Consider the following 25714-nt stretch of genomic DNA (forward strand, 5'->3'; position numbering starts at 1 on the left):
CAGCCCCGCGGTCCTCAGGGCGTGGGCGCGGCTGGACCCCGGACCCTCCCCAGAGAATCGCGGCGCCAACTCGCGTAACTCCCACGCAGACCGGCTCAGGCGTCCACCCGAGGGCCCGAAGCCAGAGACGGGCTTTGTGCTCGTGGACGCGGGACGGGAGCGTGTCCTGAGGCAGGCTGGATTTCCACCGCGGGAAAGGCAGAGGCTGTGTGTGCGCGTGCCTGCTCATGCACGCGCCTGCACAAAGCCCGAGGACGTTTCCTTCCCCGTCTCCTCACACACCTTCTCTTTATTTGAATTACCCGCAGTTACTCTGCACAGTTAAAGGGCAGCATTCAAGGCTCCAGTGTGGGGGTCATTCTCCAGAACTGTCTCAGGCGCCCCTCACGCCTGGCGCCTCTAGAACCGAGTCTGGCGTGTACAGGCTAGGAATACCCACCAAGGGAAGGCCCAGGACCTCTTCCGACACATTCATAGAATGTCACATGGGTCAAAATGGAGCACTGAATGTGAGCCTGAAAAACTGCTTACTACAAAGAGAACCTTCATTCCTTGCTCGGGGGCAGCAGTTGGCCTGGCCTGAGGCCTGTCCAGGCCAGAGCAACAGGGCAGGGGCAGGACAGGGGTAAACAGATCTCATGAGTTCCATGTCCCATGAGAGAGGGGCAGGAGGGGCCTCCTGCCATCTGTGGGAGCTGGAGGGAGCGGGATGCCTGAGCTCAGAGGCACCCCCTGGACAGAGCCTCTCACACTGGGGCACCCAATCCCCAGGTTCAAAGTAGATTCAAGCTAGTGACTCCCAGAAGAGTTCAAATTTCAGTAGGAGGGTCAGGTCCACCTCCAGAGCTGAAAGGGCAAAGACGGGCCCAAATCTCCCACAGAAAAGCTCCTGAGTGAGCTTGCTCTGACCTAGAAACTTGGGGAAACTGTCAGCCCCAGCAGAGGGGGTCAAGGCTGCTGTTACACTTTCTGTGCCCATGCTCAGGCCCTCTTCAGGAGGCAGCAGCTGACTGGCTTCCTCCTAGGCCCACTCGCTAGTCCCTCACCAGCCCCCCCGCCCAGTCTCTATCTTGCTGAGTATGGACACGGGTCCCCAGGAACCTGGGGCACTCGTGACCCTCTCTTGAGCTCTCCAGTTCACTCCTCTGCTCCCTGCCCCTCTCAACGGATCAAGAATGGCCCCATTACCACAGATAGGACAAAGAGGAAAATAAATGCGGCAAATGTCAAGTCCTGAAAAGCATGCACACACACAATCTCTCTCTCTCTCTCTCTCTCTCTCTCTCTCTCTCTCTCTCTCATTCTCCCTCTTACACATACACACACTCTCTCTCACTTGTGCACACAACTGAAGAGAAGGCACCCACGCAGACTAGGGGGTCCTTGACAGCCTCTCCCCACTTGGGCTGAGTTATTGATACATAAAACACCAGGGCCACCAGTAGCTATGCCAGGTGCCCCCTCCCTGGCCCCCTCCACTCCAGCGCAGTTCTGGCCTCGAGGAAACACTTTGCATCTCTAGGGTGCTCGTGTCCTGCACAAGTTTGGGGCACAGGCACATGAAAACTGGTGTGTCAGGAAACATCTGATTCATTTCCTGCACCCCTGGAAGAGACCGCACACAAAGCCAGGGCCACTGCGAAGACACAGGCATGCCCCTGGGCCCCTCACTGTCCCTACAGCTCAGACTGGATACAGATATGAGCCACGAGCAGCGGCACTGCACAAGAGAGAGACAATGGCCAACCGTTGAGGAAAACCAATGACCCACCAGCAGCCAACAACCAGACAGCAAGACCAGACTGGACAAGACCAGTCTGCCCCATGCTCTGCAGCATGGCGTGTTGGGGGTCTGGCACTCGTTCCTCTCCTGTGAACTGTGAGCTAGTGGCTCTTGGGTTCAGCATCCCCTTAGCCGGCTCCTGTCAGCAGGAAATGCCCCGCTCCCAGGGTTGGGGGCTGTGGAGAGGTGGAAATGACATCACAGTCCACAGAGAACACGCCAGAGATGAATTTATTCCCCCCCTGACAGCGGTGGCGGCGGGCTGCGCGGGCTGCGGCTCACAGAAGCTGACATGCCACACACACTCACACTGAGTCAGCAAAGCAAGGCCGTGGACGCCTGCCACATGCCCACGCGAGAGCCAGCATGTGCGGGCTGCCAGGCCTCCTCTAGGTTTCATAACTCCACAGGTCAGATAGAAACCGAGTCTCAGAAACTGTCGCAACAAGAGACTGGGGAGGCGAGTACACACAGGCGTCATGTATTCGCCCTCAGCGTTACAGACACAGCGTCAGGGTCTCTGCACGCAGGGGTATCTGGGAACCAGTAGGCGCTGCTAGCACCTGCCCAAACCCCAGCACAGCTCAGCAGTGCCAGACTCCAAGCAGACAATCTGCCTGGGAGGCTTAGCTTACCACCTGCTGCCTGGGGCAATGAGATCCATTCGGGGTTTTGATCCCGCCACAAGGGTCTCCCACTCAATGTTCCCTCACCCCCCCCAATCCCAAGGTGTCCACCACCCGTCCCCTCAGCTCTAGTCTTAGGCTCCTAACCCAGTCCCCGCTGTGGCTACGGTTGGCAAACAGCCACCCTGTGTGACCTGGTGCTAGCCTGTGGGGGTGGCTGCTGGGGGTGGCAGAGCCATGAACAACTGCAACTCTCAGGGGCCCTCTGCTGCCTGCAGAGACCGCTCAGCTTTGTAGCAGGCCTTGGCTGGAGAAGAGGACCCGAGGCCTAGACATGGGAGCAGACCAGGTCCTGGGGGCCTGCAAGATCTTGCATCCAAGGGCACAAGGGCTGAGGCCAGGGCCTGACCTGTGGGCCAGGGACCCCAGGCTGCGGGTCGCTGCTGGATGGAGAGTCGGACTCCGTGAGGAAAGGCGCAGCCCGAGGTTTCCGGGGATGCGGGGTGTGCCTGTTGCGCGGCTTCCTGTGCTGGGACCTCGGCCCACAGGGCATCCCCCTGAGGCCACCATTCCAGGAGCTGGAGAACACCTTTCCCCGGCATCGTGGGCCAGCCAACCTCTCCCCAGCATAGAATCGAGGTGGCCCCCCAGGGAGATCCTTCAGGGAGCCGGGGCGGAGAAGCCATGGGCTGGACACTGCCCTCAGGGCCTCCTCCTCCTCCTCCTCTTCCTCCTCCTCACTAGGGGCTGGGGAGCCCACCCACTGGGGGGCCCAGGGCACACCTGACTTCATGGTGCTGGGATACAGCACCAGGATATCCCCCGAGGTGTTGACCCTGAAACTTCTTTGAGGCCTGAGAGTGTCGCGGGCCCTGGGGTGGCGCCGGCAGCCTTTCCTGGAGAGAGGTTCCGAGCGTGCTGGGGTACAGGGCTGGGTCAGTGCCTTGGGGCTGGGAAGGTTCCCGGTGCTAGCGCAGGGACCTTGTGAGCACCTGTGACACAGACAGAGCCCGGATGGGCAGGCTCTGAGCATGGCCAGCTTTTGCTGAGAACCAGAGACACGGGGACATGGGGACCCAGGGGATTCCTTCCACTGGAGCCAGCAGGCACAGCCAGAGGCCCCTGGCAAGGCTAAGTGCAGGGACACGCCTGCCAGGACATCTCTTCCTGGGTGGCAGTTGTCACAGAAACGTCCCCTCACTCAAGGCCCTGAATGGTGGGGCTGGCCTGGGACCCCACTGGCACAGTCTGAGTATGGCCTCTAGCCTGAGGACCCGCCCCCGCCCCACTCACCTGCTGTCACACTCCCTCCAGGACCCCCTGGACTCCAGGCTGCTGGGGAGGGGTGAGCTGCAGTGGCTGTGCACTGGCGGGGGCCCTGGGGAGCGGGCACCGACCCTGTGGCTATGGTTCTGGTGTGTCTCTGGGGGGCCCTGCTGGCAGCCAAGCCTGCTGTTCCTCGGTAGCTGTTGGACACTCCCCTCCTGGCTGTGGGTCCGGGCTGTGGGGAGAGGGACAAGGACAGAGCCCCAGTGGTGCCTTCACCCCAAGCTGCAGCTGAAAGTGGGGGGTGGGGGGGAAGAGGGCGACACCCCGGCGCAGGCTCAGGGGTGAGCCCGGGCTGTGCTTACAGGATCCCAGCCCTTTCCCTGGCACCACCGGGCCCATGGTCTGAGGGGGTGCCCAGCCTGTGGTGCCTGTTGCCCCTGTGCCCATCAATGCCTGCTGCCCACTCCTACCTCCCGCCAGCTGTGCCAGCTTCTTCTTGTCCTCCGACCGTGCCTGGAATGCAGCGACAGTGAATGGATCGGGGGCAGGCGGAGTAGTCACTTTCCTCAGACACAACAGCGAGAGGGGAACCCACGTCCCCAGCATCCCTTGGTCCCCCCAAATGTCCTCCCCAGTGACGGCAATAAGACCCAGCTCTGGGGGTCATTATTAGCCTAATAGCACCAGGCTCTGCACGGTGCCCACTCATTCTGGCTGCCTGGGCCCCCTCGGTCCCCACGTGTGGAAGGGGAGCCCAGCCCCCTGAAACACACCCTGGGGGAGCTGAATGGGGTTTTGGTGGGTTCACAGAAAGACTCGGCTCCAAGGAGGGTGGGTGGGGGTGGGAGGGGCCCCGGGGCACTCACGTCCTGCATCTGTGCCCGGAGCTGCTGGTTGCTGAGCTGCAGGGAGCGCGCGATGCTTTGCAGGTAGTAGATGAGCATGCTAGGGGCAAGCGCAGGGGTCAGCACCTGCTCCCTGCCAGAGGGGCATTCCACCCTGGCCCTGGACAAGTGCTGCAGTGCATCCTTCGGCCTGCAGGGGGCGTCAGGGCCTGGCGCCCTCTGTGCCTCGGTTGTCTTTCGAGCTCCCTGGAATTTGCATCCCATCCAACCGGGCAGGGGGCAGCTGCCGGGACGACCTCTGAGCGGGGGACTTAGAACCAAGGAAGGCAACTGAGTGTTGGGCTCACAGGAGCAGCAGCACAGCGGGCAGGATCACCACGGGGCTGGCGGCGTAGCCCAGCACAGAGCCCACCCAGGTGGGGAAGTCCTCTGCCACCGTCTCAGACACCACGTCGTACATCTTCTCCTGGCCACTGTGGGCAAGACCGAGGTCAGGGGACACGGCCCATACTGGACGCCCCAGGTCAGAGCTTCTCGGGAGCCCCCAGGTGAAAATCCTGTCAGTGGGGGCATGGTATGAGATTCAGGGGGCAGCCAGCGGGCTGGGGGCCGTAGGGAGGAAGCAAAGCAGTAAGAAGGCTGAGCAGCTCCTCTGGTGGGGCTGAGGCAGGAAATGTTGAGTGAGCACAAAGTGTGGGGCAGGGAGGAGGAAGCGGAAAGTGAGGACCAGGAATCAAGGAGCAGGAAGCAGGGTGCAAAGCGCAGAAACGGGGGAGCAGGAAGTAAGCAGGGAACAGGAAGTGGGAAGCGGGGACTGGGGAGCAGGAAACAGAAGGAGACACCGGAAGCCGGAAGCCAGGCTTAGAAAGCAGGAAGCGGGAAGCAGCGAGCAGGAAGTGGATAGCAGGACATGGGAAGCAGGAAGTGGGGAGCCGGAAGCCGGAAGGGGGAATGAAAAGCAGGAAGGGAGGAGCAGGAAGCAGGGAACAAGAGCAGGAAGTGGGGAGCTGGAAATAGGAAGTGGGGGCCAGGAGAGAGCAGACACCTGAAGGGGCCGCACTGCGGCGATGGCTTGTAGCGGACGATGGCGAAGATGGTGGGCAGCACACACAGGAAGAGCATGAACAGGAGCGTTGCCAGGTAGAAGTTGTTGGACCTGTGGACAGGGGATGGCCAGACTAGGGGTGACCTGGTTTTGTAGCCAGCCCTCCTGGACTGGGGTGCCCCATCAGCTCATCCCACCCAGCTTCCACCCGGCCTCTGAGGATTGGCTGAGCACCTCCAGGTCAGAGCACGGGGACCCCAGAGCGTCCCAAGAACTTCTGGGGCCACTCCTGGCCACACTGGGGATGAGCAGGCACATGAAGCCAGCACCCCTGACCCCCGACCCCTGACCTTGTCATCTCCATGGTGCTGGTGGCCCAGGCGCTGCTATCTGTGGTTCCCCCTCCAGGGTCACCTGCACTTGGGAGGTTTGCAGATATCCTCCACCTTGCCCAGTGTGCGAGGGGAGGCCAAAACCTGAGGGATGGGCAAGGGGTCACAAGCGGGGGTTCCTACGGTGGGTTGTGCCGCGGTTCCCTCCTCCTTGCTCACCTGGAGGCCCGGAACACTTGCTGGTGGGGCACATTGCAGGTGAGCACCGCCCAGCTCCGCAGGTACATGAGCCCCGTGAGTTTGAGGACGTTGACAGCAGGAAGACACGGGGAGAAGAAAGCGCCCATCCTGGAGGCCAGAGGGAAGCAGGAGAAGTTGAGCCTAGGTCCCAGGGGAGTTTGTGGAGTGAGGACGAAGGCACAGTCCCACCCCCCTTCTCAGGAGGCCCCAAGTCGGCACAGTCCTCCTGGCAGCTCCCATCGCTCTGACAGATTCCACCCGGGCCTCAAACGGGCCACTGCCTCTCTTCTCCTTTCCAGGGGCCACTGACCAGATCATGCCCTGGTTGTAGACCAGATGCAGGACGTTCTCTGCGATCTTGAACTCTCCGTACTCGGGCTGCGGGAGAACAGACGGGGCCTGCAGCTCTGCCCGCCTCGCCTCCCTCACCCTGGGGCTCCAGGAGGGTCACCTCACTCACGAACTTGCTCTCCAGGTCCCAGCACCAGTAGTCACTCAGGTACCGCACGGCAAGCCCACGGAGGAAGTCGATGAGCAGCACGCTGGCCACGGTGAAGAGCATGTCAACGATGGACAGCTTCAGCATCTCCTGAAAGGCCAGCCTGTTGGTGGCCCGCCCCTCAGGGTCCCCTCCGCCACCATGCAGGCCCATGCAGGACCCAAAGGCTCTGCTGGTCCTCTGGGAACCTTCCGTTCTGGCCCCTGGTGGGCATCAGGTCAATTCTGGCTGATCCAACAGGGACTTGGAGCCCCAAGGCTGGACTCAGTGAGGGGAGCGGGGGTGGGGCTCACAGTCAATATCCCGGGTTGAGTCTTGAGCCCCCTCACTGCTCTCCCTGTGCCCCAGCTGGGCTGCAGTGTCCCCTTCTCTGCCCAAGGAGGGGTGGCAGGGACAGACCTGCACAGGATGTGACAGGCAAGGTCTCTGTGTTCCCTGTGGCTTCTCTGGGGCCTGGGTCGCCTGCGCCCTCCGAGAGGGCCTCCCTCAATCTCCCGCAAATAGGGTGGGTTCAGGGCTAAGTGGGGGCTCGCGTACCTGCCCGACATAGGTCTCCCAGCAGGGGCCTGGGGGGCTCTGGGGAAGCATGGTGGTGCTGTTGGCTTCTGGGGGCGCCAGGCCGGGGGTCCCCGAGCTGTTTCTCAGGAGCTGCAGCCATTTCTCTCCTGCAGGGGCTGTGCCAGTGGCCCAGGCCACAGCCGCACCTTCCCAGGGAGCCGTGGTGTTCCTCAAGGTCGAAGCCTGGGGCAGGAAGGGAGGAAGGGTCCCTGTGAGGAAGAGGTGGCAGCAGCCACTGGGGACGTGAGTGTGGGGACTCAGTGGAGGCTGCTGGTAGGGACATATCTCTGGGAGCTGGGCGCCAGCCTGGTCCCTCCTTGGCCTCCTCTGAGCAAGCAGGGGATCCACACAGGTGCTCCCAGACCCAGTCGCAGCTTTCTCCCCTGCAAAGAGCCCAGGTGGGCTGAGATCTGAGCATGGTGAAGGGGAGCAAGTGGGGGCAGACATGCCAGCAGTGAGGGCCATTCTGGCGTCTGCACGTGCGCATGCGTTAGCATGCAAGTGAGCATGTGTGCGTGTGCTATGAGAATGCATGTGCTAGCATGTGCACCTGCGAGGGCATGTGTGTACTAGATGCGCCCATGTGTGCCCCGGCATGTGAGGACGTGTGCATAAGCATGTGTGTGTCTGACCATGTGCATGACCATGTGTGTCTCTGTGCAGACACTGGAGCTGTGTGTGTGTGTGTGTGTGTGTGCGCGCGCGCATGTGTGTGTGTGTGCCACAGTGCGGGCGGCCTCACCTCAGTGCTCATGCTGTTCACCTTGTCCAGGAGGGCAATGATGAGGCTGTACAAGTTTCCCAGGTACAGCACCAGCACCCTGTAGGCCGGGTGGGAGGTGCCACGTGAGGGGCTGATGTGGGCACCAGCTTTCCCTAGACCTTTCACGGGGGCAGGGCAGGCAGTACATTCTAGAATCTGTGGTTTTGCAGGAGGTAGGGGGGCTGCCTGTACTCTGCGCCCAGGAGGAAAGCAGGTCCACAGAGAGGCCTCCAGCTCCTGCCTTCTGCTGGAGGCTCCTGCGGAGTCCCCAGAGCCTGGCTGTACCCCGCACCCCTGGTTCCACTCTGCGCATCACCCCAGAAGCAGCAGCACAGGCTGAGGGCCTCATGCTCCAGCCCAGGACCTGCGGGGTCTCCCTGCTGCCAGCCACAGATGCAGTCCTGGCCCCCTGTGTGGGGTGACAGGTCCCTCGATGAACCTCAAGGCCCCCCTGCAATGCTCTGGGATGGGAAGCACTGGAACAGCTGGATCACGCCCGTCTCCTGCCCCTTTCACCCCCCGCCCCCGGCCCACCTTGCCAGCTGGAAGCGCAGTGTAGTCCGGGGGTGGTAGCGCTCCAGGGCCGCGATGAGGTCGAAGGCGGATGGGGCCAGCATGGTCACCAGGGAGACCACCACACTCACCTGAGGGAGGAGGTGAGAGGGAGGACGGGGGGCAGCCACGGTGTCCATTGGGGACACTATGGGGTGCGGGAGTGTACCTCATTTTTCTCCCAGAGTGTGAGCTCACGCTGTGCCTGCTCCAGCCGCTGGGCACGGCCCACCACAAAGTAGATGAGGAAGATGCTTCCGGCCAGCGAGAGCAGCACCAGCACGTTGGCCACAAGCCTCAGGCACACGGTCACGGCCCTATAGGCAGCACAGGACGGGGGGCACGGTGGGGCACCCCCAGCCACCCCTCGGGTTCACCCACCTCGGCTCACAGGGAGTCATGCAGCTGGGGCGGGCCCGGGGCTTGGGCACCAGGAGCGGGTCCTGGTCTCTGTTCCCAGCGCCACAGAGTGCCAGGACAGGAAGCAGGTGACAGGGCCGGCTGTGCTCTGGGCTCCCAGGGACGCATCCCAGAAGGAGGTGCAGCCTGGGGGTGAGTCTCCCACTCCGAGTGCAAGTTAGACCCAAGGGACCTGCTCTTCCAGACCTAGTAGGGGGCCAGTGCTCAGCTCCTCAGGGGATCGATTCTCAGTCCTTGGGGTGGGTCTGTGCTCTGGTCCTTGGGAGGGGTCGGTACTCACAGGTTCTTGCTTCTTTTCTTTTCCTGCTCCTCCAGGATGGCCTCCTAAGAGACAGATGCAGCATTCAGAAAGGACCTGGAACCCAATATGGAGGTCCCTCTCACAGACCCCTGGGGTTGCCCTCACAGGACCTCTGGGCACGGGGTCTCCCTTGCGACTCCAATGGGGACAGGCGACCCCAACTCAATGGAGAAAGTGGGGGCCACAAGCTCTGATGCAGGGAAGCACAGCGGTGGAAGCCTCAGGACACACACGGTCCCGCCAAGGACAGACCTGCTCACACCCCCTTCGGACAGCCTCACTTCAGTGCCTGCACCCCACTTGCCCGGATGCTGTTGACGATGGCGGCTGTCTTGCTTTCGGCAGCCTCGGGGTTCCCAATAAGGTAGTCCCAGGCACAGAACACACGCCAGCAGAAGGCGTAGCTCTCGTCCGAGGCGCTGGCCAGGCTGCTGCGGGAGTTCTTGGCCATCCTGGGAAGGGGCGCGGACGAGGACAAGCCCCCAGGCCCCTCTGTACACACTACTGGGTATCAAAGTTCCCCAGACCCACACCCCAGGGCTTCCCAGCCCCCAAAACCACAGACGGCTGGGGCCCAGGTGCCTACTTCTTCAGAAGCACCACGAAGCTGTAGGCAAACACAGCCATGCCCACCAGGAAGTAGGCCAGGGGCAGCCTGTAGCCGGCTCTGCCAATGCGTCGTTCCCGGCCGTAGTAGCCATAGAAGAGTGCGGAGTACTGCAGGTAGCCCTGAGGGAAGCCAGGAAGGGGGAGCACTACAGGTAAGGGGGAGCACTATCGGTAAGAGGGAGCACTGTGGGTAAACAGGGAGGTACTGCGGGTAAGGGGGCAGGAACTGCAGGTAAGGGGGAGCACTGTGGCTAAGCAGGGAGGAACTGCGGGTAAGCACTGTGGGTAGGAGGGAGCACTGTGGGTAGGTGGGAGCACTGTGGCTAAGGGGGGAGCACTGTGGGCAGGGGGAGCATTGCGGCTAAGGGAGGGAGTACTGTGGGAGGAGGGTAGTACTGTGGGTAGGGGGAGGAGTATTGCAGGGAGCCTGGGGGTTGCTGACCCAGTCAAGCCCCCAGGGTGTGTCCCCAGCCTCACCCCCAGGGACCACACGGTGTCTAGGTCTTGGGCTGATGCAACGTGCTCCTGGGGGATGCTCTTGCTGGTGGTGCTCCCAAAGGGCTGCCCTGCGACAAGCTGCGGGAGCAGGGCCCAGTGGTCGGGGGCTGAAGGCAGTAGCACCCCAGCGGGGTCTCCATCAGACAGTCCGACCATCATTGGAGCCCCAACTAGGCCCGCCCAAAAGGTCCCTTGGGCACCCCCAGCGAGAGGAAGTGATCACTCTTCCAGGGTCTGACCTAGAGCTTGGAGCCAGCGGCCTCTCTATGAAGAGGCCTGGGAGTGGGTTTTGGGGGGTGGCAAGATGGAGGTCTTTGGGGGGCAGGACAAAGTGCATCTCAGTACCCAGCACTCACGGACCTGTCTCAGAAGTGTCCTCAGAAGAGGCAGGGTGGGGCGCCATGACACCCCTGTCCCCTCACCTCAGGGATGACAACAAAGGCGCCGGTCATCACGGAGAGCACAACATTGACCCCGAACAGCCACCGCAGGAAGATGAAGTAGGAGGCGACCCCAGAGCCAAAGTGACCTGCAAGGGATGGGGGCGGAGGGGAGGAGCAGGCAGGCAGAGACGCTCAGATGCATCCCCAAAAGGGCATCTGGGATGGGCCCAAGGCTACGTCTGCCTGCAAGGTGGGCCCCCACATTTGACAGGGGTGCCCAGGATCCCTCCCTGCACCCTGCCTGCCTGTCCCCTGGCCCTCCTTCCTCCTCCTCTCCCCCACCCCTACCCTTGCACCCCCAGAGTCTGCTCCTTTCTGTCCAAGGGCTCCAGTAACCCTATGGTTGCTGCCATGGGACCCCACATCTGTTGCAAGTTTCAGTGTTGGCCCTGGCGGGACTCTGCAGAGTCCTTGCTGCAGCCCGGGAGGGTCCCACGCTGACCCCTCTGGGACAGAGCAGGAGTTCTTTGCGCGGTCAGCAAGTATCCCAGATCAAACACATTGAAAAGTGGGAGCGGGGCTTTAGAGCACATTTTAGAGGAGATATTGGTGCTCCACCTGCACTGAGTGCACGGATCCTCTGAGAAGAAAACCTCAGAGCATCACGGAAACGTGACCTCTGTGGGGCGGGAGCGAGTCTTGCAAGGAGCCCTGGGGGCCCCTGGGGCAGCACCATGCCCTCCACTCCAGCACTGGGGATCCCCAGGTCTCTGAGCCTGAGCACTGTGGTGGGCTCCCGGAGACCGAGCCGGGAATCAGTCCCTGCAGGCCAGGCTGTGGGATGACAGTGTCTCTCCCAGAAACACGCACGACTCCCAGCGAGGGTCACCTGGTTTGTCCAAGCAGCCCCGCCTGTGCTCCCGAAGCAAAGCCGGAGAAGAGGGTTCAGATGATGCCCCTAGAGGGCAAGGTCCTTCGCCCCAGGGCCCGGTACAGACGGTGTCAGCTGCAGTCTGAGCTCGAGGGGCCCCCAATGGACTGGGGGCTGAAGGGCTGCCCCCCTCACTGGTCACACCCGGACTCCTTTTCCCACGTCACTCACTCTCAATCTTCTTTATCCGCGTTTCCCAGGGGATGAAGAGGACGGCAAAGTTCGAGGCGAGACGTACGAGCCTCCTCCAGAGCTGGAGGGGACAAGAGAGCTGGTGAGCCCTGAGCTGTGCCCAGAGACCCCTGGTCACAGCACCGCCTCGCACCTGCTCCATGGCCTCACGCCAGGACTCCGCTGAGCTAACACCCAAACACTGGTCTCCTGAGGACAAAGCACCGGCTCTGTCCATGGGCAGGCTGAGCTCTGGCCAGAGCAGTGGGTGTAGGCAGGTGCTCCTCTGACCTGGTGTCTCCCTTACCTCACTGCCTGCTGCCTGGTAGCCGCGGGTCCTGGTGAGTCTCCCCTCAAACCTGAGCACTGTCTCCTTGGCACGTCTAGGAGGATGGGGGGGGCGCCTGTGAGTGTGGGCCGGGGTGAACGGAAGAGATGCACGCCTTCGAGGAGTCAGCAGATGGCCCTGAGACCCAGCCCACAGAGGATGCAGTTCCAAGGCCCCTGGAGACCCGGAAGGTGATGGCCACACGGAGGATGCTGCAGTGGTCACCGTCCCGCAGGGGTGACTAGCAATGTTCACCATCACAGCTGGTTCCACACTGGGAGCTGCTGTCACTTGGCCCTGGAGGCCTGCAGGGCTGGGTCACCCGTGGTTCCAGATGCAAGGCCAGACGGGGGCGCCCTGCACATCTGTGCTTTCCCAGAGGCTGGGACTCTCAGGGTCCCTAATGTTAGTTCCCACCCATCTGAGGTCACAGGTTGGAACATGGGGTGCACAAGGACAGGTTATGGGGCCAGGCCACTCACCAATGGGGCAACGAGACTGGGAGACACAGCCGTGAGGGAGGGAGAGGGGGAGGGGCATGAGGCTGGCAGATCCTACGCTCACACCCTATGCCCCACCCCACACAGCTGGGACTGGAAACCCTGTGCAGGTGGGCGGGGAACACTATCCCTGAGTGTCTCCAAGGGCACTTCTGTGCAGGGGCAACACATCACACACACACACACACACACACACACACACGCGCATGCGTGGAGGAACTGGATTTCCTCAGGTGATCAAAGCAAAGTTCCCCCAATACCCCCCACTTCAGGATCACCCCCACCTCAGGGCAACTACCTCAGGACCCCCAATGCCCCTACCTCAGGGCTCCCCACCTCAGGGTCCCCCATTGCTCCCACCTCAGAACTTCCACCTCAAATCCCCCACCTGAGGCCTCCCTCTGTCCCCACCTGAGGGGCCCCCCACTGCCCCCACCTGAGGGTCCCCACTGCCCCCACCTCAGATCCCCTACCTGAGGGCCCCCCACTGCCTCCACCTCAGATCCCCCACCTCAGGGCCCCCCCACTGCCCCCACCTCAGGGCCCGCAGCTTCTGTGTCATGGTCCAGGGGCGGCAGCGAATGTTGGCCACCAGGTCCTTCTGCAGCTGCAGGTTCTGGAAGATTCGCTCTGGGTCACTGCCATCTTCTGCGTCCACACTGCTGCCATCGTCCAGGTGGCTGCAGGAAGAGATAAAGGAGATGATCAGTGAAGCTGCCCCTTGGCCCAACACAGCAGCTGGGCACTGTCACCTGTGTGACCCATGTCAGATGCAGGGGCCCTGTCTAGGGGTCAGGAAAGGTTCTATCTGGGGGACGGGGCCTACCCTGTCTGGAGCTTTGGGGTCGGCTCTGTCCAGGAGTCAGGGTTGGTCCTTCAGGGGGTCAGTGTTGGCCCTGTCCAGGGGGTTGGGGATGGTCCTGTCCAGACTATCTAGGGGGCTGGGGACAGCCCTGTCTGGCGGGGGGGGGGTCAGGGATGGTCCTATCTGGGGCTCAGGGAGAGCCTTATCAAGGAGCTGGGGATGGTCCTTTTGCAGAGAAGGGGCACCCAGAAGAGGCCACAGGGCTGCCGTGTCTGAGGGTACAGGACCCCCCTCAGGCTCAGTGAGAAAAACTCATCTCAGAGGTGAGATGCATGAGGGAGGTGACATCACCAGGACCCCAAAGGCAGCGCCTGTGGGGAGCACACCTCAAGAGGCGCTGGCTGTGGGGAACAGGGCCAGCAGGAGCTGGTGGCAGTTCAGGGACACCCACACGGAAGGAGATGGGTGAGCTTTTGGCATCTCTGATGCTCGGTGGGAAGTTTCCCAGTGCACCCAAGCCTACCAGCCTGCGGCTGCTGCCCCCCAATGCCCATTTCTGCAGCCTCACCCTGGCATCAGGGCCCTCTGAAGAGTGGGTGGGTGGGTGGCAGCACCTCCTCCTGTGGGCCCAGAGAGGTGCCCAGTGCTCACTGCGGGGACAGGCCACCAGACAGGGCTCCTGTTCCTGGCCAGACAAAGGCCTGGCTGGGTGACCCACGCCCGAGCGGGGGATTGGTTGCTCACCTGAGCAGCAGGGAATCCGGGCAGAGGTGACGCTGGCTGGCATTTTTGTGGGTGCTGCAGCAGCGCTGGGACCCCTTGGAGCGCTTCATGGGGGCCAGGGAAGCCGGGGTGGGCAGTGGCTGGCAAGCAGAGTCCTCCCTCCAGGTTCTCTGGCACAGGACGGCAGCTGCCCGAGCGGGGAGCAGGGAGGGGGGCTCATGCATATGCATCAGGCACTGCAGCTGATTGGCTGATGTGTGCAGGGAGGAGGCTGGACTAAGGCCTGGGGGAGCTGGACACTGGGACCCCGGGTCCAGCAGGCCCTGGGGTTCACAATGCACCTAAGGCCTGGGCGTCTCCCCATCTGACTTCCTCTGTTAGGGTGCTTCTGCCCTGCCTGAATCCATCCTCTCATGCAGTTTCTAGTTGTGGGTACTTTGCCTCTTCACAGAGTCATCTCTGGGCCTGTTCAGGAGCAGATTCTGAGGTATTTCTAGGGAGTCAGTAAAGCAGTGCAAACAAATATTTTCTTTTTAAAATTGATTTACATGATCCTGACAATTTATGTCAAGATAGAGCCACTTTTAATACACAGGCCATAAATTAATAAAGATAAGTAAGAATAATGACTAATCTTCTCTTCCCAGGTGATTAAAAACTTTTATTGACATAATATTGGTTTATAAAATTATGTGTTTTCGGCATAGCGTATTATGATTTGACATCTGTTTAGACTTCATGATCACCAAAAGAAGTTGAGTTTCTCCGTTACTGTACAATGGAGACCCCCTTACTGCATTTACTCCCACTTCTTTTTAGATAAATTTGTCATCCCAACTTTTGCCTATTTCAAAAAAGAAAAAAAAAAGCAAAACAGATTCCTAAGCATTTCCACTATAAAATCAACGAATACTTACACATTAAAAAAAAAATGTAAGTCAGAAACGCAGAGGAAATAGCCCTGAAATGCCCACCAGAACCCAGCTTTCTCTGTTCTTAATCACAGCACACGCTTCTCTTAGCACCGATAATGTATTAAACTACATGCATAAATCTTGGGTGTGGTTCGGGGGCCAGACCCAGCACTGCTTAGGGGACCCTGCGGGCCAGGAATCACCTCCTGGATCTCACACATGCCAGGCAAGTGCCCTGACTGACAACCCCTTGCCAGTGCCCGAGTTCCTTCCAGCGTGGCCATGTGCGCTGCTGAGGGTGAGGTTGGGTCAGGACATGTGTGGGAGCTACTTGACCTGCTCACCACTGGACACTGCGCCAGCTCGTGCCTGTCCCCCACCATTTCTCTGGAATTTGCTGTGCAGAGAGCAATCGTCGGGTCAGAGGGAAGGAAGGATGGTTGGCTCCAAGCTTGCAGACAGACTTCATGTGTTTCCGTCATTACCGGAGAAATGAGATTTTAATGTGATCAGACCTGCCTGTGTCTCCCGTCGGCCCGGCTCTGACGATCAAGTTTCCCTTTGGGGCCTGGTGCTGATGGCGAGTTCCAGGGGGGGCTGGCACTGCCGTCCCCCTCAGTGCTGCAGGGGCACCCAGACACTTACCCCAAGCCCCCCGGGGATCCAGGGCAAGGTTAGGAGCACCAAGGAGGGGCTGTTCCCCTGTGCAGCCTGGGGTGAGTCACTGGACTTCCTCCGACAATTTGATTAGAGACATCGAGAGCTAGATGGTTTAAATTAAGTCAGCATGTGCATTTAGACAGAACAACGGAAAACCCTCCAAATGCCTCTGATGGGGCCATTGCCAGCGCTGGATCCGATATCCAGCAAAGCTGAAGCTCAAGGGGCTGAGGGTGGAGAAGGGAGGTGGTGAGGGCGGGCGAGGGGCGTTGACTCAGAAAACCTTCTGGAAAGGGGAGCTGGGGGGGACACTGCTATAAAGCCCAGGCAGGTTCAGGGGCCGTCAAGCCGTGTGTCTCTCCAGCTGAGAGAACCGACTTGAGCCCTGACCAGGCAAGGCTGGGGCTCCTCCACCTGACCTGCGAGCTGTGGAATGAAAACCGTTGTGTAAATCCAACCAAGTGAACGTGGCTTGAGCCCTGAGCAGGTCTCGCCTCCAGTTTCCCCATGGAAAGCAAGCGAGGCACAGGCACAGCCGCCCCGTGGGACCTGTTTCAGAGCTCAGGAAACGTGACCCTAGGAACGTGGCACTGATAGTGGGCGGCCCTGGGTGGAACCAATATTTGCCACTGAAAGCATAAACGTGGATGGTCCCTTTTCCCAGTCTGGGTTCTGTGGACAATAGGGTGAGGAATTTGGACTTAGGGCCCCCAGGCAGAAAGCTAGGGGAGCCGGAGGTTTGCGGCACTGAAACGAGTGCCCACTAGGGGGCAGCATCCGCACAGCACCTGGAGCTGTCCTGGTCCAAGCCTTGTGTGCCTCACGCCAAGGCCAAGGCCAGCTCCGGGGGGTGCCACTCAGTGTCCACCCACAGCCTCACAAGGAGGGTCAGTCCTACAGAACCCTACCCGAACCCTCCATGCCCCAAAGGCCAGCATGTCACATTCCTGGGGCCCGAGACTCCCTGCCGACCTGGGGTTCCCGCAGGGGGGCTTCAAATCATGCTCACTGGAGTTGGGACCCCCATACCAGTCCCTGCCTCATGTCTGCTGGAGCCGCAGGGAGCTAATGGAGCTGGGGGCCCTAGAACAACCATCTCATGGCCACTGGTAGAGGTTGAGGTCAGCTCCAGGGAGAGCGTGGACACACAGCATGACATGACAGAAGGCGGATGGCCAGAGAGGACAGGGAGGCTCCTGGGGACAGAAACCACATCACCAAGAAGGGCACCATGAGGTGCGCTCCACAGAAAGTGCCACGAGCACCACGGGAGAGCCACAGAGCACGGAGGGCTGTCCCTGTGGGCGGGTGGCCTCTGTTCCTACTGTTCCTCCTGCAAGCAGCAGCCTCTGTGCACGAGTCAGCAGATCACATGGGAATTCCACAGGCCACCTTGTTCTAACTGAGGGGAGGCACACAGACGAGACCCCATCCCGGAGTGCAGTGACCCCACCTAGCGGGGAGAGTGAGTGGAGATCCCGGCTGCGGCCTATGACTGAGTGGCCTGGCCGCCCTGCTGTCCATCCTGATAATGGTGGGAAGCTGCCCGGGGCCTCACCACAGACTGCCTGCCTCCCCAGTCTGGCTCCATGTGCGCTCAGACCATGGCCTGATCTCAGCAGGGAAGCATGTGAGCAGTGGGGGGAGTGGGCCCCGCCCCCCGCAGAAGCCTCACCAAGGCCCCGAGCTGTCCTGCAGCCAGGAGGCTGGCTGGCCACATCAGACAGGCGCTCTGAGCCCCGTGGCTGCGAAGTGCAGCCTTTCCGGGTGGGGGAGAATTTGGGTTTCTGTCTCCGCAGCCCCAAAGAGCACGCAGGGCAGGGAATGGCAGCTTTCCCGAGGCGGCTCAGAGAGAGAGTGCAGCCGGACTTTAACTCTCTGAGAGCCAGGAAGGCGATGGGGCCTGAAGGGGCTTTGATGGGGGGAGGGGGGGCTTCCATTTCTGCAGCTTTTCTCCCCGGACCATGCCTATCTCCCCCCTCCCCCGACCCTGTATGGCACTTCCTGTGGTCAGGGGCCACACTGCTGAGGGAGCACTGTGGGGTCTGTTCATTGCATTTTCTGCTCCTCCTTATCCCAGGGAGCAGCCAACAGCACAGGGCAAAAGCCCAGTCAGGGTCTGAGATCTGGGACCGCCTTCCCCGCTGCCTCCCCCCCCCCACCACACACACACAACACAACCCTGCAAAGCGGGTGAAGTGGGAACCAGCTCTGGGCAGCAAACCATCCCTCCTGCCCCCTGGCGCCCCCTGATGAGGAGCAGGTCCCCCCGAAGAGCTACTCTGGGAGGAGGTGGAGCAGGAAAGAGGCTCGGGTCTGATCTGGTTCCCGGGCTCTGGCTTCTCAGGTTTCTTTTCTGAACTTTCTACATTGTTTCCCCCTTTCTGGCTGCTAACCCTGGCCAAGACCGTCACTGGTCATTCAACTCTCCCACAGGCCTGCCACCTCGCTTCGGGGCCTCTGAGGCCGCAGACCCAATGCCTGGGTGTGGCTGGGGGGGCCCTTCTGCAGACATGGCCACACAAGGGCCCGCTCGGGGGACACTGAGACGCGGCTTGGGGCAGAAGGAGCAGAGACCAGTGGTCCCCCTGCCTGAGCCCCTCACTTGGCCTCTCCCTTGGCCTTCAAGTTTGCAGGCGCCATGGCCCCTGCCCGGCCGGCTTCTAGATGGCTGGTCCGCTTCGATCAACACCTAGACGCTCTCTCGGGAAAGAGCGGAGTCTAGACAGAATAGAACAGCGCTCACACGTGTTTCGGATTACAAGACACGGCTCCTCTCAGAGCCAATTCCTGGGGCTTCACGCACCCCCCCAACCCCGTCGCCACCTCCCCCCCCCACCCCGCTGCCATAAATCACGATGACTAATAGGTAAATGCTCCCCCAGCACTTCCCCCCAAGAGGAGCATCAAAGAGCGGTGAAGAGGCAATTCGGTTCAAGCGGCCTGCTGTGAGATGGACTTTCGGAGTCTTGGGGAGTGTGTGTGACCCTAACTTCAGCAGCATGCATGGGCAGAGCAGCGCCCCCTGCAGGCCTGGCATAGCCACGGGTGCTGCACGCCCAGCACCCACCCTGTCCTCAGCTGTGAAGGAAAATGCGGTGCTTGTCACCAGGACTGGTTTGATGAGGCAAGTGAAGCTCTTGAGCCTCTTCCCGCCCTTCCTTTCTTCCTTCCTGGGGTGAGGGGATGCGTGTGTGGGGGGATGGTGTGTGGAAAGCAATCAAGGCCTCTACCCAGCACCCTCACCCCCAGTCACCCATTCACCCCAGGGAGGGAATACCAGCTTCTGGCAGGACATTTCCTGCCGCGGAAAGACATTTTGGTGTCGCCTGTCTGGCCGCCCGTCTGGCCGCCACGCACTGAGTAGGGGGACGGGGAGAGCCTGTGGATGGCCCTGGTTCACCCAGACCCCCTGCTGACCAGGTTCAGGGCTCCCTCTGCATCTAGGGCCTGGGTGTCTCGTATGCGAGGTCTCCCCACGTCTCCATGCCTGGGCCTCCCCTGCACCTTCCTGGACCACACATACCCTCCCCAGGGGCAGGGCCTCCAGAGACCCTCCCTCCAAGGCGCTTGGAAGGCGGACCTGGCAGGCAGCGCCAGGCTGGGCAGTCCTTTCTGGCTGAAGAAAAGCAAAGCATATGCAGACAGGCCACTGGGCGGCTCCCCACACCGCTGCCTCCCAAACTGGGCTGAGATCATGCTGGCAAAGGGCCCTGTCCACAGAGCAGAGCGGGCCTCCGTTACCCCAGAACAGGGGTCGATCATCCCAGTGAGGAGAGAACCCTAGTAACTAGGGCCCCTAGCACCATAGAAACAGGGTCCCTAGCACTCCAGAGAGGAGGGATAGCACCCCAGTAAGGAGGACCTCTAGCACCTCAGTAAGAGGGTCCCTAACACCCCAGTAACAACGGCCCCTGACACCTCAGTTAAAAGGGCCCCTAGCACCCTAAAATAGAGGGACCCTAGCACCCCAGTAAAGAGGCCCCTAGCATTCCAGTAAGGAGGCCCCTAGAACGTTAATTAAGATGGTCCTTAGAACCCTAGAATAGAGGACCCCTAGCACCCCAGTAAGGAGGTCCCAAGCACCCCAGTGAGGAGGGCCCCGAGCACATCTGTAAGATGGTTCTTACATCCTAGAATAGAGTGGCCCCCAGCATCCTAGTAAAGAGGTCCTTAGCACCCCAGCAATGAGAGACCCTAGCACCCCAGAAAAGAGGGTCCCTAGCATCCTAGAATGAGCCCCCCTAGCAGGCAGCACAGAGGATTCGTGGCACCCAGCAAAGCCCAGTCCCTGCCCCCACATCCTGTGCACCAAGCCTGATTCCCCTGTGGGAGTGGTGCTCACGGAGGGTCTCAAGTCCGCATGGGGTTCCAGCCCACTTTAGGTGCGGTGCTGAGCAGCTGAGTGCAGCGAGAGGCTCTGCAGAACCCACCCCTGCCTTAGCCGTAACCTCAAGTAAAAACCTGCGTGCCCCTGTGAGGAACTGACATTGGAGTGACAAAGACACCAGGAGCCCTTGGCACACAGGTGCCCCCCTTTCTCCCTCTGTGCCCCGTGCCCTCAGGGCCCCAGGCGTAGTGGACACCTCCACACATGCGCAGGCCTAAAAGGGTTCTAAGGGGCAGGAGGCGGGTGCTCCCAGCCCTGGGCTACAGACAGACAAGCAGGGTCAGGGATTCCCGATGCTGCTCGGCCGTCCCAGGCCAGGCCCCCGGGATCTCACCTTCTCACCGGTTTATTTCCCACGATAAAAATATCATGCACTCACCAGAGACACCTGGGAAACAGAGGGGAAAGAAACCTGGGAGATGAAAACACCCCCCCCCCCCCATAGGGCGAAACCCAGAGTTGCCACTGAGCTGTGGCTATATTTACTTCCGAGACTTAAAAACGAACTTTGAAAGATTCTAGCACTTCGTGTGGCTTTAATCATAGCACGTATCTACAGCATATATTGATTTTAATATGTTTTTATGGCCACCAGTGTGACAGACACTGTACCAAGAATGCATTTAAGATATAACATTTGGGGGGAAATTAAAATAAGCTTAGTAGCAAATTACCCAAGTTTCCTCCTGCCCCAGAGCATTTTCTTAAATATAACTTTATATATTCACAGAGTGGGTCCTAAGGCTCAGAGACAGGAGGGAGCGTGGGGTTTGAAGACCCCCATTTGCATGGGCTTCAGGAGAGCAGCCTGTGGCCCTCTGGGGTCTTATGAGCAGAGGGTGGGCGACCCCCCAGCGGGAGCAGGATGAAGCTTTGGTGCCAGACTCAGCTTGTCCCCACCCCCTTCTTCACAGGGCAGAGGGCACTGGGCTAAGGGCTCCTCTCAGCAAACCTCAGTACCAGGGCCTGTGGTTCAATCCAGAGGAATTCAAGTCAGCCCCCACTGCCTGGGGTCTTTCCCCAAACCTTCATGCCCAGCATCCTCTCCCCCTTGCTCGACCACTGGGAGTCCTGGCCCCTCTCTGCTGTCAGCTCCTCCATCCTCATACCCTGGGGTTCTTCCCTTTTCTGGGAATGGCCTGAGGCACAAGACACCAACTCCAGCCCCCTATGGTCCCCCCAACTCTCATTCCAGGCCTGTCAATGGCCTGGGGCCCTGGTGGCTTCACAAACCCAATGTCACTGTTTTCCCACTGAGGTCATGAGCCCGTCCACACACACCTGAACCGGAGCCCACAAGGACAACGGCCATGAAGCAGAGAACATGAGGCGGCCCGGCCGGACCCCAGCACCACATATGCCCACTCCGACAGCCGCTCTTGGGGCCCGCCTGCCCCATCCCTGTCGACTGTGACAAAGTGGTCAGTGCACGAGTCCTGTCTATGACACCCGGCAGTGGAATGCAGGGCAGCCCACAGCCAGCTCGGCAAAGGGTCGCCCGCAGAGGCCAAGCAGCACCTTGGATGCCCGCTGCCGGGCATGCTCGCCTTCCTGGTTCCCACTCTGAGCCTCACGCGTGACTTCTCACAAAAGGAGGTGGATGTTTCCAGTGAGTTTTTAAATAGTCTCTCACGTGCTAAGAAACCAGTCACTTGTTTAGTAAATTTTGATATTCCTCTTTCATTTCTGCTTGCCTTCTGGTTGTAAACGTTACACTTTTACATGGATGCAGTTTGTGTGTGTGGGGGGGGGCGGGGGGTGTCTAATCAAATCAATCTGCCTTTTTCTGAAAAGCTTCTTGGTGTTTATGTCAGACAGCCTTCTTATAAACCCAGCTTCATAATTTCTTTTCATTTATAGTTCCATTTGACACTACCTCTGAGTCATCTGATCTTTGTGGTGACCCAACAGTCTCCAGTCAGAGAGAGGGTTTGCAGGGAGGGGGAGAGAGAGGTTGAGGAAGACGGGTTGGAAGGAGGAGAGAGAGAGGGAGGGAGGGAAGAAAGGGGAGAGAGGGAGAGTGGAACTGATTCTTCATGAAGTATTTTACCAGGTGACCTTTATTATCTTTTTCTTTTTAAGAACTAATTTAATTTGCTTTCCAGTGCAATTAATTCTATTTGGGGGGTGGTGACTTTTCAGGTACATAACTCCCATGATCTGTATTCATAATGTCGCAATTAATTTATTTTTTATCTATTATCTTGGCTTGTATCCTCAGTAACGTGGTATTTTTAGTTACAGCAGAAAAGTATATGAAAAGAAAGTCCCAGCAGAGTTTCTTGCAGGAAGGCAAGGTTAACTCAAAGTCAAAAATCCATTAACCTACCCAATCTCAGCAGCACAACATAGAAAAACTGTAATTGGCAAGAAGAAGTTGCTTTAATAAAACCCAACCGAGATCAGAAATAGAGTTCTATTCTGTGCAGCCTGAGAAACCTCAGCCCAAAGGCGATTCTCTATTTCAGGACACGCAGCGTGAGGCAGCGAGAAGGGTCTGGCTCTAGTTTATTCCGGCCGTTTCTCGAGACCCTTTCTTTCGCTTTCAGCTCTCCTCCACCTGCGAGCGGGGCCGGATTCCACGGGCGGTGCAGCAGGAATCAAAGCTTGAAGACTTGTGCCTGCTGGGGGCGCAGAGGACCCCGCTGCCTCCCCCAACCACACCCGGAAGGTTCCAGGCACGAGTGACCCCACCAAGTGCGTCTCGCTCCTTTACATAGACAACAGCAGCGATGGCTGGGCCCACCCCATGTGATGTGTTTCTGTGGGGGAGCTGCAGTGGGACCACAGGACCCACCCCCCCCCCCCCCACCCCCATCAGGGACACAGAGGCCTGCAGAGGCGCTTCCACCAGGATCCTCAAGCCTACCATCTCTGCCCGGGGCTTGCTTCCATGCCTTGGATCCAACTTCACGGAACTTACCCACGGTGGGCACAGGACGAAGAGTTTCAAGGGCTCCACCTGGAAGCTTTCCGGGCCGTGCCAAGGTAAAATCAGCTGGGACTCTGTTTAAACCCCTTCTTCGGGGCCAGTGCGATCGTACAGTGTGTGTGTGTGGGGGGGCGGGTGTTTGCCTTGAAGGCAGCCAACCTGGGTTCGATCTCTGGCACCCCATATGATCTCTGGAACACTACCAAGAGTAATTCCTGAGCATCGCCGGGTGTGGCCCCAAATCAACAACAGCAAAAGTGCCTCCTGGAGAGCCCCCGAGAGTGAGCTGGTGCCTGTGCCCGTGTGTACTGCCCCTGCCAGCCACATCCTCCACAGTGGCGGGGGGTGGGGGGTGGGAGGGAGGTGGTCCGCCATGGACACTCCCTCGTGTGAACTGACCCTGCACCGCCCCAGACAACTGCCTGCTCAGACCAGGCTCTTACTGTGCCTGTGGAGACGGGGCAGGGGGGAGGGGCTGGTTCTACTCCAGGAATGAGTTCGGTGGGCACATTTTCTCTTGGATCCCTCCTATCAGCCCGAGTACAGGCCCCGCAGGTGCCAAGGTTGCTATTCTAACCACTAGTGACTCTTTAGATGGGGCACATTCTCTACTGTGCCAACTGTTTGATCATAAGGGCACTCCCCACCACTGCGGCTTCACTCTGCCCCAACTCAGGCGCTTGCACCTCAGCATGGGATGCTCCAGCAGAGATCTGCTCTCTCCCTTCAGGGCTCCTGGCACCCCCACCCAGAAATCCATCTACAACTGTAACAAAATTACCGCTGAAATCCAAGCAACGGGAGTTCTGACCAAAACTCCAGCAACAAAGTTACCATCAAAATCCAGGCAACAGAATTCCTGTCAAAACTCCAACAACAAAGTTACCATCAAAATTCAGGAAATAAAACTAAGATAAAAATTCAGGCAACAGGGGCCAGAGATAGTACAGCAGGTAGGGTGTTTGCCTTGCACACGGCCAACCCAGGTTCAATCCCCGGCATCCCCTGCGGTTCCCCAAGCACCACCAGGAGTGATTCCTGAGTGCAGAGCCAGGACTAAGCTTTAAGCATCATCAGGTGTGCAGCCCCCCCCCGTCAGGGCGCAAGAAAATTCAGAGGACAAAGTCACCCTCACAATTCCAATGCAAGCATTGAGGAGCGAGCCCCAACGGCCATTACGATGAGTTCGAGAGAAAGGCGCTGAAGGAACATTTAAAGCTGGCGCCGAGGGACAGACGCCCCACTCTGGTCACTGAGCTGTCACCGAGCCTGGTGAGGGGGACGCGCTCACTGCTCTGGACACACAGCATCACCCAGAGGAAAGGAGGGGCGGGGAGATGGGGTTGGCGGCAAACTCTTCAGAGCCCAAGCTCTTTCTCACCTCCTTATTACTGCAGACCTGAATGTCTCTGAAGTGCCTCCTGAAAATCCATTAAATTCAAATGTTCGGCAGGAATAGCAGGTTCCTTAGCTCAGCCATGAAGCATTTCCCCTGGAATCATGTTCCTCTCATCCTGCCTCTGAACATGGCCTCGTCTCCCCCTGCCCCACCCCAAAAGCAAGCTCTGTATTTCCTTCACATTTGTTAGCAGAAATTTTATATTTCAGCATCACTGAAAGATTCCCCCATACATTCTAATAGCTTATGTTTTTATAAGAAAGTTCCTGCTTTCCAAAACTTCATTTTGTAACTGTTTCTCCAAGTTGCCAATTAGTTTTTCAATCAATTCATTGTTCCCTGCCCAGACATCCTCTCTCCAGGCCGGCTTTCTCTCGTTACCGCCCTAAATTTTTCAATGACTTCAGCTCTGGCATTTGTTTGAGTTCAATCGTGTTGCTATTGTTATTTCCAAAATGGCTTCATTCAGAGATGACAAATTCTATTTGTGAGTGGAAATTGTGAATGTGAATAGATACTAAAGGTATTTTCTTGGTTTGGGGGGTTCACCTGGTGGTCCTGTGGTGCTGGGGATTCTAACTGGGGTTGGTCAGGTGCAAGGCAAGCATTGTCATCCCTGTCCTGTCACTCTGGGCCACACAGAAGTACTTTAAATGAGGAAGTACTGAGTTGTAATCGCAGAATAACAACCCGAGCTACTATCCAGAGGGCTCTGAGCATTCCTCACTCCGCGCAGGCCCGACAGCACCTGTCACACACCGGGCTCACAGGCACAAACATCTTCTCACGAGACAGGCTTGCAAGGGGAGATACTGCCTGCGACCCAGGCATGTCAGGGACGAGGTGGAAATCAAATGCTCACAAGAACATCTGGAATTGACACAATCCAGCCTCGAGTGCCTGTTCCTGCATCACGGGTAGGTTTTATTCCTCTTTCTCGCACTCACCTCTGGTCTCCCGTAGACTCCTGTCCCTCGACTGCTTTTAAAAGCCTTGGGAAGTCAAAGAATGGGGAGGGCGCAAAAATTAAGGTGGAGGCACTAATGAATTTCTGAAAACATGCTTCTCACTTCACCCGTCTTAGGGACATTGCTGACCTTGGAGAAAGGCCAATAAAGTGTAGCTCACACAGCTGTGATGAAAGTGAAGGCGGAAACAAGTGCAGGGAACCTGCCCGGTATGTCCCTCAAGCAGCCCCTCCCAGCACAGTCTGAGCACAAGAAGCTGAGCAACCCAGG

At 59.1% G+C, this 25714-nt stretch overlaps 1 protein-coding gene across 1 annotated transcript; it reads right to left on the reverse strand.

The window, feature by feature from the left end:
- Window positions 1-784: 784 nt before the first annotated feature.
- On the reverse strand, window positions 785-14291 carry TMC3 (transmembrane channel like 3). The gene is made up of 21 exons (XM_056113912.1): window positions 14203-14291; window positions 13190-13333; window positions 12133-12208; window positions 11826-11907; window positions 10763-10869; window positions 10320-10418; window positions 9820-9962; window positions 9538-9685; window positions 9213-9256; window positions 8682-8829; window positions 8495-8604; window positions 7940-8018; window positions 7177-7380; window positions 6601-6729; window positions 6451-6518; window positions 6120-6248; window positions 5569-5679; window positions 4871-4996; window positions 4545-4623; window positions 4149-4191; window positions 785-846 (listed from the first exon to the last, which is right to left on the reverse strand). Exons 1-21 carry the CDS (start codon window positions 14289-14291, stop codon window positions 785-787), a joined length of 2220 nt encoding a protein of 739 aa, XP_055969887.1.
- Between the last annotated feature and the right edge of the window lie 11423 nt (window positions 14292-25714).

The sequence above is a fragment of the Sorex fumeus genome, unplaced genomic scaffold (assembly GCF_029834395.1).
Source record: "Sorex fumeus unplaced genomic scaffold, SorFum_2.1 ptg000024l, whole genome shotgun sequence".
Lineage (NCBI taxonomy): Eukaryota > Metazoa > Chordata > Mammalia > Eulipotyphla > Soricidae > Sorex > Sorex fumeus.